General features: G+C 40.9%; 1 protein-coding gene across 1 annotated transcript in view; it reads right to left on the bottom strand.

The window, feature by feature from the left end:
• The window catches only part of LOC126248468 (glycine dehydrogenase (decarboxylating), mitochondrial), a 318,452-nt gene that overhangs the window by 160,689 nt on the left and 141,536 nt on the right, over nucleotides 1-16,227 (bottom strand). Inside the window, exon 6 of the mRNA XM_049949479.1 lies at nucleotides 14,594-14,790. Within this exon, the coding sequence (XP_049805436.1) occupies nucleotides 14,594-14,790 (197 nt within the window). The remainder of the gene's footprint in view (nucleotides 1-14,593; nucleotides 14,791-16,227) is intronic.

The raw sequence follows: 16,227 nt of genomic DNA on the forward strand, positions 1-16,227 counted from the left end.
TATTTTGGAGTACCATAAAAGTCCAACTAACCCAGGATTTGGATATTACAACAGGCAGATGCTGTTGTCAATAAATGGATATACCAGCTAAGCAATTCAAAAACAGCTGTTTCATTCCAATGCCACAATATTTTGCAAGTGCATCTCACATCAAAATTTTGCGGAAGTAACACAATTATAATGGACATTTTATCCGTATTAATGGCACGAAAGTGTTACACCAGATACACACGGACAACACAGGAATTGAAATTGATGCTAGCAAAGCAAAAGCTAAAATGTTGAATTCCATTTTATAATGTTACTTTAATAGAGTGGAAACAGAAGTATTGTTCCAATTTACTACTTGCATAATGGGAAAGGTGATGACACAAATAATAAAGCCAGTGGCATTGAGAAACAGCTAAAATGAAACAAGGCTTCAATCAGATTCTATATAGAACTAACAGCTAAGTAAGCTCTCATTTTAACCATAATGTACCATAGATCCCCAAAGAGAAACCTATGTCCAGTTGCTTGAAGAAACCACAGGTAACACCAATAAACTGGAAGGGTAGCAGAAGTGATCCACAAAACTACTTTCCTGTCTCACTGACGTCCATCTATTGTCTGATCATGGAACACATCATGGGCTCAAACATAATGGGGTATCTTGAACAGTACAGTCTCTTCCATGCCAACCACATAGAATCAGAAAATTCTGATAATGCAAAACACAATTTGTGCTTGTTTCACCAACTCCTGAAGGCAATGTATCAAGGCATTCAAAATAGGACTAACAGGGGATCATGTATATACAAAGAAAGGTAGTATAAATGGTCACAGGTTGGTCTGACTCACAGAGGAGTGTAACAGAGATATTGAAAACCTGAAGTGCCAGATACTTTAAGATATATGGCATTTAACCTGTGAAAGCCTATTAAAAAGTTTGGAGAACCAATATTGAGAGAAGAATTCGAGATATTCTTCATGCCTCAGCAAATCAGTCCTGTAGGCACCAAGAACACAAGACTAGACTAACTGCATCAGCTGCAGAGGCATTTAAGCAGGCATTATTCCCAAGTGCTATATGCAGTTTAAAAGGAAGAAACCCTAATTTGTGATGATGTGCAAAGTATCCACTGCCACATTTTTCACAGCAGTTCACCATAAAATCCATCAACAGCTGTTATCTCATATACCTGGATATCTTCAGGAAACCATAATCATATTTGCAAACTAAAGTAAAGCTGAAACCTGCTTTCAGGTGGTCAGTAGAAGATTCAGTCAGAAGAACTAAAAGTATTGTGGTATATGGATGAAAACATGGCAAAGGATTTGACTGACACTGGTAATGGGGCTCTGTTGGCACTTGTATATACATATGTTGTCTTTAAGTATGTGAATATGTTTATTGTTTCCTAACATGTATCAAGCTATATGGTAACAACACTGCTCAATTTTTATGGTTTTGTTGTTCATGATTATGCAACCTTTTATTTCATTGTTGTCATTTATTTTAGAGCCATTATGTACAGTATACTAGGACTCATAGCTTGTTCATACATCTGATGTCAACAAACTGAAGTATCCATTTTTTCATTATGCTCAGTACAATGGGCTTTTGTACTTTGCACATGTTTCTCAAGTCAACAAATTGCCCTTCCATGCAACATTAAAATACTGCAAGTATTTACATTCTTATGATTACATGAATAATGAGTTTATCTGCGTCATTTTATTACTTCATTCACAAGTTAATGTCATGTGCTTTCATTGTTTATGTTGAACTGATAATAATTTATAACTTAAACTAATCATAATTTTTTTTAAATACTAATATAGCAGCTTTTGAAGATTTGAAGGTATTACTCCAGAATAATTTGACAGATGTGGAGCACTGACTGTAAAAAGCATAAATTAGGTACACTTTTTTGTCGTATTTTGCAGAACACATCCACTTCCAGCAGCTTCTAGCTGTTCAGTGGTAATCAAGGAAGTAATCATTATGTTTATCTCTGTGCATTTACAAGAACAATAAATTATTGGTAGCTGCCACTGTCATTACCACTTGTTCTCATACAAAATTCTTGCCAGCTATTTTTTTACAGTAGAACCTCACTAACCTGACCTCTGGGCTTAGTCTGTCCATCCCATTACCAGTGTTTGTTAGGACTTGTCAGTGACTCATCATCTGCAATATTGATCAGTAGGCAGTTGACCACTGATAGGTGCAGTAGATACCTCAGTATGAAATAACTTGTTTCTAGCTTGATCAATAAGCAATTGTGTATGGAGTTGTTTTATAAATTAGTAACAGCGTTCTTCTCATTTATTAAAGCACATAAAATTAAATTATGGCATCAACTAAATGTAAGCATGTTGCAATGTATCTAGTGGAGAAACTGAAAGTGCTTGAATGGTTATGTAAGATGAGTCTCATCAAAACATTGCAAGTGATTTAGGGGTTGGCATAAAAACTGTTAAAAATTGGAGAAAAAAAATGGAAACTCTTGAAAGTCATATGACAACAATCAATTATGTGAAAGGAGTGAAAATATGCATGACTTTGAAGAAGCCTACAAGTGAAATTCTAGAGAACACTTTTTGGGGATGGTTTGAGCAGGAGAGGAGAAAAATAAAGTCTATTGTCTAGGCCAGTCATAAAAGAAAAGGCACTGATTTTGTACAAAAAATTACATAAAAATGAAAGTGAAGGCTGGTTACACTGGTGAAAAAAAATTACTTGGCATTCAAAATCTAATTATTTCAGGTGAGAATCTGTCTGCTGATGAAACAGCTGCCAATGAATTTGTTCCAAAATTTGAAATATTAGTTAAAGAGCTTAACCTGACCCCTGATCAGGCATCTAACATTGATGAGTTTGGCTTGAACTACAAACTCTCCCCAATATGAAGTCCTGCTACACAAAAACAGTCTGTAACAGATTCACAACTTGCCAAACAGAGAATTACTACTGCTGTCTGTAGTACCACTAACGCCTTTCACAAGATGCCACTGTTTGTGATCAGAAAGGCAAAGGGAAAAAAAAAAAAAAACCAAAAGTATTCAAAAACAGTCATAATGCATCAATGCCGGTAAACTACCATAGCCAAAATTCAACAAGGATGGAATTCAGCCTCTTTAAGGAATAGTTTTATGACCAATTAGTCCCTGCCATTACAAAATACCTAAAAGGGAAAAACAACTTACTAAACATGCCACATTGATACATGACAAGGTGACATCTCATCCTCCTGAAGATGATCTTTAAAAGGTGAAATGAAAGTTGTTTTTTTTCTGTCTAATAACATTTCCAATCCAGTACATGGACCAGGGGGTCAGTGAGTGGCTGAAGAGGTGATATCATTGAAAATACATCTGATCAATTTTAGAGAGAACACAAGAAGGGAGCAGCTTGTTCCTGGTGATGACATAAATAAATGTAAAAGATGTTACCTATACAACTGCTAAAGTTTGGGAAGAAATGGCAATATCACTTCTTGAAAAATCATGGTGTAAACTGTGGCCAAAAATGAATGAAATTAAAGATGAAACATCAAAAGGAACAAGTGGAGAGAATCAAGAGGAAACAGACCATACAACGACTGATTAAAGTCAAGATGCAGACACTCCAATTTTGAGGCATTTGCAAACTTTACAGTAGGATTGGTTGATTTAAATGAGGAGGGGAAGGGACCAAACTACGAGGTCATCGGTCCCTTGATCTGAAGGAAACAATGCCACAAGGGTGAGAATAAGACAATGAGACAACACAAAATAGAATGAAAGGAAAAACCACAACAACTGAAGGGTAACAAACACTTAAATGGGCAAAAGGGGACAAGAAAACCACAAGGATGCAAGTATCAGGTAGAAGAGGTTAAAACAAGAAAGCAGGTTACCATGGCTGTCTGACCATGAGGAGAAAAAGGAATAGCCAGCCACTCTGCAACACATTAAAACCCTGGACACACAGGTACAAAGGACACATGCTAAAACTTAGAGCAAATGATAAAACTCACCCTCACGAATAAATCGTAAAACTAAAGCTGCTGTTGAGGCATTGTTGCCCAACACCCAAGGTACGGTGCTGGGAAAGTTAAAAGTCCGCCGCAGAGCAGCTAAAGTGGACACTCCAGCAAGAGATGTATGACCGTCATTCGTGAGCCACAGTGATACCAAGATGGGTCCTCGCAACAGAGGAGGTAATCATACGTCAGCCATGTATGGCCAATGCAGAGCCAACAGAGAAACACAGAGTCCCTGCAAAAAGCGTACGCAGAGGTCTTCCACACATTAGTAGTTTCCTTAATGGCATGCAGCTTGTTGTGCATACTGAGGTTATGCCATTCCATCTCCCAAAGACACAAAACCTTGCAGTGTAATACTGAATGCAGGTCAATTTCAGAGTAGCCCATCTCCAGAAGTGGTTACTGCATAGCCTGTTCGGCCAGCCTGTCGGCAAGTTCAATGCCTGGGATTCTGACATGACCTGAGGGCCAGACAAACACCACTGAATGACTGGACCACTTCAGGGCATAGATGGACTCCTGGATGGTCGCTACCAAAGAATGATGAAAGTAGCACTGGACGATGGCTCGTAGGCTGCTCAAGGAGTCAGTACACAGGAGAAATAACTCGCCTGGGCATGAGCGGATGTGCTCAAGAGCACAAGATATGGCCAACAGCCCTGCAGTGAAAATACTGCAGCCATCTGGCAATGAGTGCTATTCTATATGTCCTCCATAAACATAGGTAATGCCAATGTGACCATCAGCCATCAAGCCATTGGTGTAAACCACTTCATGGCCCCGGTGCATGTCGAGAATCTAGAGGAAGTGACAGTGGAGAGTCATAGGGTTAACTGAGTCCTTAGGACCATGTGAAAGGTCCAGGCATAGCTGCGGCCTAAGTGTACACAATGGAGGTTTTCAAGAATGAACCTCAAGTATAGGTGGTAAAGGCAAGGACTCCAGTTCGGAGAGAAGGGATCACACACGATCTGCAATTGTAGGCTCTGACCTGGGCTGCCGATGCCAGAGATGAACTGCTGTGGGCAGGAAAAGGAGACGGTAATTTGGATGTGGAGGAAAACTATGAAAGTATGCAATATAACTGGAGAGCAATTGCACATGCCTAACCTGCAATGGAGGGGCTCCGGGCTCCACCAGGATGCTGGTCACCGGACTCATCCTAAAGCTCCTGTTGCTAGGGGAACACCACAGTGGTGCACTGAGTCAAGTACATGCAACGCTGAGGGTGCCGCCGAACCACAAACCAGACTCCCATAGTCAAGGAGCTCTGTAGAGCTGCAGCAGCGTAGAACGATCTGCACCCCAGATGGTGTTGCTCAGACAGCGGAGGGCATTGAGGTGCTGCTAGCACTTCTGCTTAAGCTGACGGAGGTGAGGAAGCCAAGTCAACTGGGTGTCGAAAAGCAGTCCTAAGAATCAATATATATCCACTACAGTGAGTGGATCGTCATTAAGGTAAAGTTCTGGTTCCGGATGAATGGTAAGATGCCGACAGAAGTGTATAACACACGACTCTGCAGCTGAAAACTGGATACCGTAGGCTAGAGCCCATGACTGCGCCTTATGGATGGCTCCCTGTAGGTGATGCTCAGCAACACCAGTACTGGTGGAACAGTATGAAATGCAAAAGTTGTCTGGATACAGAGACGATGCTGCTAGACCATTAATGGCCACTAAAAGTAGAGATACACTCAATACAGAGCACTGTGGGACCCCATTCTCCTGGATATTGGGCAATCTATGGGAGGCACCAACTTGGACATGGAAAGTGTGAAGAGACAGGAAATTTTGGATAAAAATCAGGAGTGGGTCTTGGAGACCACACTCGTATAATGTGGCAAGGATATGATGTCACCAGGTCGTGTAATATGCTTTTCGTAAATCAAAAAAGACAGCAACCAGGTGTTGGCATCTGGAAAAGGCCGTTTGGATGGCAGACTCAAGGGACACAAGATTATCAGTGGTAGACCGACCCTGGCAGAAGCCGCCCTGACATGGAGACAGTAGGCCACACGACTCCAGGACTCAACCCAACCACCAACACACCATATATTGCAGCAGCTTACAAAGAATGTTGGTGAGGCTGATGGGCTGATAGCTATCCACATCAAGTGGGGTTTTACCAGGTTTAAGCACCAGAATGATGTTGCTCTCCTGCCATTCAGATACAAAGACGTCATCGCATCAGATCCGGTTGAACATGACGAGGAGATGTCGCTTTTAGTCAGATGAGAGATGTTTAATCATCTGACTGTGGATCTGATCTGGCCCAGGAGCTGTGTCGGGGCAATTTGCAAGGGAACTGAGGAGCTCCCACTCTGTAAATGGGGCATTATAGGGTTCACTGTGGTGTGTAGCAAATGAGGACTTTCCTTTCCATCTGCCATTTGAGGGTGCGAAAGGCTGGGTGGTAGTTCTCCGACGCAGAGGCTCGAGCAAAGTGCCCTGCAATCACGCTTGTGTCAGTAGACAACACGCTGTTGATGTTAATGCCAGGGAGACCTGTTGGGGTCTGGTACCCTAAAAGAAGTCTGATCTTTGTCCAGACTTGGGAAGGTGACATATGGCATCCAATGGTCGAGATGTATCTCTCCCAAAACTCCTGCTTCCTTCTTTTGATAAGCTGGTGAATGCGGGCACGGAGCCGCTCAAAGGCTATGAAGTGCTACAGGGCAGGGTGCCACTTATGCTGCTGTAGAGCTCGCCGATGCTCCTTAATTGCCTCAGCAACTTCCGGCGACCACCAAGGAACCACCTTTCACCGGGGCACCCTAAAGAGCAAGGGATTGTGTTTTCCACTGCATTAATGATTGTTGTAGCCACCTGCTCAACTATCACATCAATTTTACTGTGTGGGGGAGAGTCAACGGTGACCACAGAGGTGAAAGTTTCCCAGTCTGCCTTGTTTAAAGCCCATCTGGGCAAGCGTCCGTGGGCCTGATGCCAGGGCAGTGACAGGAAGATGGGGAAGTAGTCACTAACACACAGGTCATCATGTGCTCTCCAGTGGCTAGATGGGAGAAATACTGGGCTACAAATGGATGAATCAACGGCCGAGTAACTACCACGAGCCACACTGAAATTTGTGGCGGCCCCAGTATTTAAGAGGCAGAGGTCGAACTGAGACAGCAAAGTTTTGACACCTCTGCCCCAGCCAGTAAGCACAGTGCCACCTCACAAGGGGTTATGGGCATTAAAATCTCCCAAAAGTAGGAAAAGTTTAGGGAGTTGATCAATCAGTGCAGCTAATACATTCAGGGGTATTGCACCATCTGGAGGAAGATATGCATTGCACACAGTTATTTCCTGTGTCATTCTTTTTTGACAGCCACAGCTTCAAGAGGGATTTGAATGGGCACAGTTGCACTACAGACTGAGTTTAGGACATAAACGCAAACTCCACCTGACCCTCAATTATAGTCATTACATTTCCTGTAATATCCCTTATATCTGCGGAGGGCACAGGCCCACAGTGCCAGGAACCAAGTTTCCTGGAGGGCAATGCAGAAAGCAGGTGTAAAGCTTAACAGTTGCTGTAGCTCAGCCAGGTGGTGGAAAAAACTGCCATAGTTCCAATGGAGGATGACATCGTGAGGCTGGGAAGGCATGGAACATTCAATGAGGCAGTTTATGCCTCAGGGTCACCTGCTGCCGATGACTAATTGCCTAAGCAGTCTATATCCGTTGTGTCTGAGGGTCCAGCGAAATCTAGGTCCTCAGCAGATACCAAAATCTCCACCTCATCCCCAGGCACAGAACTTATAGGTAGTGGTGGTGTGGGTGCCACTGCAATTTCCTTGGTCTTAGGGGACTTCTTTTTGGACTTTTCTCATTGCTCCTTGGGTTTGTCTTGCTGGGAGGGCTTCACTGATTCAGTATCCAGGACTGAGGAGGATCGTGAAGGGGTACGACCAGCTGTTTTTGGGCACTTCAGCCACTGGCAGTCATCATCTTTCCCACTAGCAGAAACCTTGGAAAGGAGTGACTCAAGGGATCCCTTCCTGGAGAGAGGAGCTGAAGAAGACTTACGCTTCTCCAGCTGGGAAGTGAGGACTGGTGTCCCCGATGCTTGGAGGGGGAGGGGGGGGGGGGCAGTGCTCTCGAGGTAGGTGGTGCGGGAGCAAAGAGGGGGGGGGGGGGCAGATTGCACCCACCATCAAGGGGGCAGGTGTAGCCTTCTGGTTCTGAGAGCCAACTGTAATTCGCGGAACTCATGGGGCTACAACTGTTCTCGTAGCGGTGGCATATGAGGAGGTCATAACCACAGGATGTAGGGGCTCATATTTTCTCTTAGCCTCAGTGTAGGTCAGTCAGTCCAGGGTCTTGTAATCCACAATTTTCCTCTCTTTCTGTAAAATCCTGCAGTCTGGTGAGCAAGGTGAATGATGCTCTCCACAGTTGACACAGATGGGAGGCGGGGCACACGGAATATTGGGATGTATTGGACATTCACAATCTCGACATATGACACTGGAAGTACAGCAGGAAGACATATGGCCGAACTTCCAGCATTTCAAGCACCGCATCGGGGGAGGGATATATGGCTTGACATCACAGCAGTAGACCATCACCTTGACCTTCTCAGTTAAAGTGTCACCCTTGAAGGCCAAGGTGAAGGCACCGATGGCAACCTGATTATCCCTTGGTCCCCAATGAGCACCTTGCCACTCTAAATTGGCGTGCAGCTCATCGTCAGACTGGAGAAGAAGGTGTTGTGACTCGCTGATCATTCAAAGTGCCGCCGCGCAATTACGCGCATCCTCTAGGTGCGGCGCTGTCTGCCGGCCATGCAGTAGCTGTGCCACCTAAGCGGCCAGCCAGGCAGCGGCCACTAGACTTAGACTCAGTGCTCATTCGAATGTTACCGTGTTCACATGTATTGCGTGTCAACTTGCTCTGTGACTTATATGTGTTGTGTCATTTTGAAATATATGTGTTCAACTTGACGTTATAACAGAAGGTCCTTGTGAAATATAATCCCCTGGACCATATTTAAGTTCTTATGTGGTGTTATGGTAACAGAAACATCCCCCAACTTGTTGCAAGTGAGTAAAGCCCGTGACTGGGCAGAGGATGCTGTTTTTATCAAGACTGACCCAGAGCCCATTTTAGACAACCACTCCACCTCCCCTTACTTGTTCTCTAAATGCTCTACAAAAAATTGGTCGTTATTGAAGCAAAGGAGTCCCCATCAGTTCTCATACATATGAGGTACCAGGGTGAATAAGGCTCATTGTCATCCTTAGTCTGTCATTCCTCCCATGGTGTGGCCAGGGAGGGGAACGATTTAGGGTTGTACTTTCTTGCATTGTACTGAGACTTGGAATGCTTAGAGACTGCTGGTGTCTGATCACCAGCAAGTGATGACATGGTACACTTCATTGCATGTCATCTGCCCTGATGCCATCCACTCCCACCAGGGGCCCTCCCCACAGGCTCCACCCAGCCGCAGCAAAAGCCACCTGGCAGTATGGCCTTTGCCGAGAGTCCTGATGCCCCAGGGTGAAGGGCATTTGCTCCTTTTCATACATGGTTAGTTAACGGCGCAGGCAGAGGCAGGCATCAGCAGAGCAATCCCTGTGTTGTCCTGGGGAGGGGGGGGGGGGGGAGGCTACAACCAATAGTGTACATGGCAGCCCCACCACCAATGGACTGGCTACTGTGCTGGATATGGGGTGCTAAGAAGTCCATGGTCATCGTCAGCACAGAAAGTGACACTGTATAGAGCATGGTGGAAAACGCATCCAGGAAGGTGTCCTCACCCAAGAGATTGAGAATGAGTGGGACTGCAATGCGACAATGAGAAACTGAGCTAAAGATCTCAATGCATGATGGACACGATGCACCATGTAAGGCGTCCTTCCCCAATTGGCTCACTCTTCAGGAAAATTTAGGAAGATGGAGGTCAAACGCAACAGAGGCCATCACATAAAGGCCGAAACATGTGATACTCCTTTTAGTCGCCTCTTACGACAGGCAGGAATATCTCGGGCCTATTCTAACTCCCGGACCCATAGAGGGTTTTACAGTAGAACATTTAGCCCAGTGACATAAGTGAGTGGATCAGTACAGCTTATGTTGAGTGCACAATGGAAGAAGAATTAACTGGTGATCAAATTACTGGTGCTGTAAGTTGAAGAACCAATGAGAATGAGAAATATCATGATGGTGATGAAGACAATGAACCTACGACTTGAGTATTGCATACAGATGGTAAAAATGCATTTGATATAGCCTTTAAATACATTGAACAGAGCTCTACATCTACCTCAAGAGACTTTAGTGGATAGGTAGTGCTGGAACATCATGACAAAACAAGGTTTGAAGATTGGTGTTTAATATACCATGAACAGAGATATCACTGAAGACCATGTGCAAGCTTGAACAGGACAATGATGGTATAGGAATTGGACCATATTCTTCTCAAAAGAAATATCTTAGGATTTATGTTAAGCAATTTAGGTAAACTACAGAAAACCTGAACTGGGATTTCAACCCCAGTCTTCACAGATGAATGTCAAATGTCTTAGATGTCTCCTCTCTCCTGTCTCAAGGCAGACTCCAATGGATTCTCAGTCAGGTAACAGCACTAATAGAATAAAAAAGCAAGAGGAAGGCATCTCTTTCTTTCATCAAAACATAAGGGGCCTCTTAAACAAAACAGACCAACTCCTTATTAACATTAGTGAAAAGGACAGTATAAATAATGCCCAGATTTTTTGCTTAACTGAGCACCATGTTACTGATAAATGTGCCTTGCCATCTATAGTAAGTTATACTTTAGTAACATACTACTGTAGGGAAAGTAAAGATAAAGGTGGAGTAGCAATTTATGTTAAGGATAGTGTAGCATACAAAGCTATAGATATTAAGAAATATTGTGTGGAACAACAATTTGAGGCATGTGCCACAGAAATAACAACTAAATTCTACCCAATAATAGTGTTGGCTGTCTACAGGGCTCCTTCAGGTGACATAAAAACTTTTCTGCATTCAATGGAACTCCTACTATCATGGTTACATTCAAAAGCGAAGGATATTGTAGTATTAGGTGATTTCAATTTAAACTTTTTGACAGAAAATAAGAATAAAATAGACTTTGAGATTGTGATGACCTTACACAATCTGACATCAGTAATAAACTTCCCAACAAGAATTACATCCGAGTGCCAAACTATGATAGACAACATTTTTTTAGATGTAAATAGACATCAGAATTATATTGTCAGGCAGGTTATAAGTGGGCTTTCAGATCATGATGGACAAATTCTCACTATTTATGACGTTAATCTGTTCAAAAAAGAATTTCCTCAATGGAAATTCATAAGAGTAATTAATGAAGAGGCGAAAGAAACTTTCAACCACAGGTTGCAGCAAATGGATTGGTCTTTAGTATATAGCCATGATGATGTTGATACTAAATTTAACTGTTTTATAAATGAATTCTGTGCTCTTTTTGAAGAAATATTTCCCAATAAATGGGTCAGAAACAGGGCCTCCAATTCTGTAAGCAAGCCTTGGATTACAGAAGGTATGAAACAGTCATGTAAAACCAAAAGGGAAACTTATGCTGCAATAAGATTCTGTAAAGATGTAGAAAAATGGGAACACTATAGAATATACTGTAAAATTTTGAAGAAACTAATACAGAAATCAAAAGCCCTTTATTATGAGAAGAAAATAGATAATTCTAATAATAAAATAAAAGCAATTTGGAACATTGTAAAAAAAGAAACAGGAAGAGATACAACAAGTAAAGAAGATATAAATAATATCAGATATGAAGGTATCCTAGTAGATAACCCCAAAACGGTGGCTGAGATTTTTAATAAACACTTCCTATCAGTAACTCAAAAGATTGGTTGCAAGCCCGATGTTGACGAAGCTGTAATTCTTTGTCAAGCCGTATATTCAAACAAAATTTCAGAAATGCACCTTAATCCTGTTACTGTAGAAGAAATTCAAAAAATCATCATGTCTCTAAAAAGTACGAATTCTGCAGGGGTTGATAATATATCTAGTAATTTACTGAAATATTCTTGTGTGTGGATAAGGGACATTCTCTGTCATATTTTCAATGCTTCCCTTCAGAAAGGTGTTGTTCCCAGTAGACTTAAGTATGCCATTGTGAAGCCCCTGTACAAAAAGGGTGATAAAGCTGAACTAACTAACTATCGACCTATCTCTTTGCTGACAGCTTTCTCCAAAATTCTAGAAAAGCTAATACATGTAAGAATTACTGATCATCTCATGAAGAACGAAGTTCTCAGTAAGAGCCAGTTTGGCTTTCAAAAGGGCCGTTCAACAGAGGATGCAGTCTACGCACTTGCAAATGAAGTCCTAGAAACTCTTAATGAAAAAATGCTAGCACTTGGTGTCTTCTGTGATTTATCCAAAGCGTTTGACTGTGTTGATCACCAGATTCTCTTGCAAAAAGCAAAATTAGTAGGAATAAGTGGTGTTGCAGGCAATTGGCTACAGTCGTACCTCCAAGACAGAAAACAAAAAGTTGTGTTGAATAGCTCGGGTGGAGTATGTGACACTTCCTCAGATTCTGAATGGAGTTCCATTACATGTGGAGTGCCCCAGGGCTCAATTCTTGGGCCACTATTATTCCTGATTTTTATAAATGATCTACCATCATGTACAAGCCTGCCGTGTAAATTTACATTATTTGCTGATGATACCACAATTTTTATGAGCAGTAGAACAGACAACAATCTTGAGGAACTCATTAATCACATACTCTCAGATATGGTTAATTGGTTCAAGGTGAATGGTCTCTCATTAAATTCCAGTAAGACCAGCTTTATTCAATTCTGTACAAAAACAGAAAAAGAGAGAGAGATAAGTGTGACATGTGGTAATCAACCAATAGTTAGAATGGAAACAACAAAATTTCTTGGAGTGCACATTGACAAGAAAATGAACTGGTCTTCACATATTATTGACCTCTGTAAGAGGCTTAGCTCTGCTACCTATGCTTTACGGGTTGTCACTACATGTGTTGAACCTAACACTGCAAAAGTGGCATATTATGGCTATTTTCATTGTCTCATTGAGTACGGAATTATTTTTTGGGGCAACCAGCCATTAGCAAGGAAAGTGTTCATTGCACAGAAGCGAGCTTTAAGAATTATATGTGGATTGCGCCCAAGAGACTCTTGTAGAAATAGTTTTCGTAATCTTAAAATATACACAACTACATGCCAATATATTTTTTCTCTCATGTGTTTTGTCTGTAAAAATATAGAGATATTTCAACCAAACAGTAATTATCACGAGCATAACACACGGAGGAAGAATGACATACACAGTGAACTCAGAAATTTGAGCTTGGCACAAAAGGGTGTCCACTACACTGGAGCAAAACTCTTCAATGCTCTTCCTCCCGAAATAAAGACAAAGATTCATAACAAGAGTGAGTTTAAGAAAGCACTAAAAATATTTTTGCTAGAAAAAGCTTTTTACAGTCTAGATGAATTTTTAAATAAATAAATTGTAATATTTTAATATTATATAATACAAGTTGACATAATGCCACTATGAATTTTATTTAACCTGAACTCTGTAACTGTGTGTGCTCCGTATCTGTTTTCTGTAGTGTTTTAATGATTCTAAGAAAATATGTATTTTCTTTTTCTGTATTGCTGCCCAAAGAATTTACTGTATAAATTTTTATATAATTATGTACTCAAATTTCTGTATATGCTATTAGATTATCAGATTGTATTTGTAAAAAACTGACTCATTCCACGTCCTTGTGTATCCAACACAGTTGGACCTATGGAACACGAAATAAATCAAATCAAATCAAATCAGATAATGTACTGCTGGTTACCTTTCACATTTAATTTGGTACTAACTGTCATAACAGTTAAGTAATTTCTGACAAAATTAATTTCTATGATACTTCACTATAGAAATGTTAATATGCTAAAACTATATGGAAATCATTTTCCTACCCATCATACTCCTGACATTTTTCAAGATTCTCTGCCATCCAATTGATTTTTTCTTGTCTCATTCAGATCAGCCATTGTAGAACTGGTTCCTCTGTACCATAACAGCATGATTCTCTCTCACTGGCTGAATTCAATAGTTCCAACTTTATGACAATGATGGCTTCGCCATTTGCACATTTTTTTCTGTCTCTTTATAATACTGTTCTGACTTGTGCTTTATGTCAAAAGATTTAATTTGAATAAATATCAGGTTTTTGAACCAGTTATTTTTCAGTCACTTTCAGTAGGTTTTCAAGAGTAGTACATTTGGTTCTTAAAGAGTAGGGGGCAATATGCAACAGTATCTACAACAATTTAATTTCTTAATTAAAATGGCATGAATTATCAATATTTTTCCATAGTTAGCTAAATGCAGCAGTAGCAACTGAAGCATGAATGGTTTGACCTGGTAGAATAATTTGGAAAAAAAACCTCATTATACATGACATGATTTTATATTATATGTTGCATACAATTTGCTATTATAGCTGAGTGAAAATTCTTAAAAATTTAGAGTATTAGGATTGTACATATACATTTTCACATTATTGCTAACCAGATTTTATGTAATACCTTGTAACCCCAATCATACGTCCAGGCATCAGTCTTACAAGAGACTGACGACAGGAAAAAAACCCAGCATGTGGCCCACCATATCCTAATGGCACTCCAAACCTTTGGCTGGTTCCAACAGCAATATCAACATTAAACTCACTTGGAGGACGTAGAAGAGTGAGTGCTAGTAAATCTGTTGCACAGCATACCAGTGTCTGTAATAGGAAAATAAACATTTATTTTGACCATATGGAACTTATAAAAGATATGTTTTTTTTAAGGACAAGTGAAATTACAGTAACTGAAATAAAGGAAAAATGAGAAAAATGGGGCATGTGAATAATAGGGGTGATTTACAACACGGTCTGGATGGGATTTTGAGTGATATCTACAGTTAGAAGTGGTGAGTAAGGGAACTGTGTCTAGTCATTCTGTACTAAGCTTGGGTAGATGGCCATATGTTTATTAATTTCCATTATTTCAAGGTAGTTCATCTTCCTTCCTTTATGGATGTGATGTAATACTTCATGTTGTACCTTGTAACTATGGCCTTCTTTAATCAGGTGATCTGCAAAAGAAGAGTCTCGTTTTCGAAGTTTCAAACTTCTATGGTGTTCCTTCAAGTGGACATATATTGTCCTGCCAGGCTGAACTATATAGAATTTACCACAATTACAGGTGATTTTGTATATTTCACTCCTTTCCAAAGCAGAAGCACTGTCTTTACCATTGGTAAAATAGTGTCCAACAGTATTGTGCCCATTAAATGATGTTTTAAAGTACCTGGGTTCAAGTTTTCTGGCTACATTAAGTGAGACTTTCCCAAATATGGAATTGTGAACTTTATTGTGTTCTTGAGGTGGTGGGCCAAGAACAGGGCAAGGAGAGAGCACACTTGTTGTTTCTGCTTTTTGTGCATTAGGGAGTCCACTGAGGTAGAAGAATGGCCATTGTTTGACACTATTTGTCTGATTGCATTTAATTCAACCTGGAAGCTATTTTCATTCATGGGGATGGATATTAGGTGATTTATCATTGGATGAAAGGCAGCATGATTATGGGTCACTGGGTGTCAAGAACAAGCAGATATTACAATATCTGTGATGGTACATTTCCTATAAATTTTGAAAGTATGAATATGATCACTGATGTCTAAGGTTAGATCTAAATGATTTATGCAGTAACCCTCAGACTCTATTTTGAAATTCATACAGTTGTGGTTACAGTTTAACTGCTTGAGGGATTTTTGACGTTGTCTGGTAGTATCTCTCCATAAGCACAAGATATCATCAACACACCTAAACCAGTATCAGTCTTGGCAGAGAGTTGGTTATTTTCATAAAAGCTGTCTTTCAAAATTAGCCATGAAGATTTCAGCAAGGACTGGGACTGGACTGTGGCAAAAGAGGGTGGAAGGGGGCGGGGCGGAGTGTCTCCCATAGCTAGACCATCCAACTATTTGTATACCCTGCCAATAAAACAGAAATACTTTTGTATTGGGCAAGCTTGTGTAGCTAACCTTATGTCATCTGTGAGAAGCAGGTTTTTGCATGCTGTAATAGAAATATAAATGTTGACTGGAATACGAAAGCAGACTTCAGAATAAGAGGAAAAGGGCATGAAAGTGAAGCAGTAGTTGAGAAGACAGTGAG

Source organism: Schistocerca nitens, chromosome 3 (assembly GCF_023898315.1).
Source record: "Schistocerca nitens isolate TAMUIC-IGC-003100 chromosome 3, iqSchNite1.1, whole genome shotgun sequence".
Classification (NCBI taxonomy): Eukaryota; Metazoa; Arthropoda; class Insecta; order Orthoptera; family Acrididae; genus Schistocerca; species Schistocerca nitens.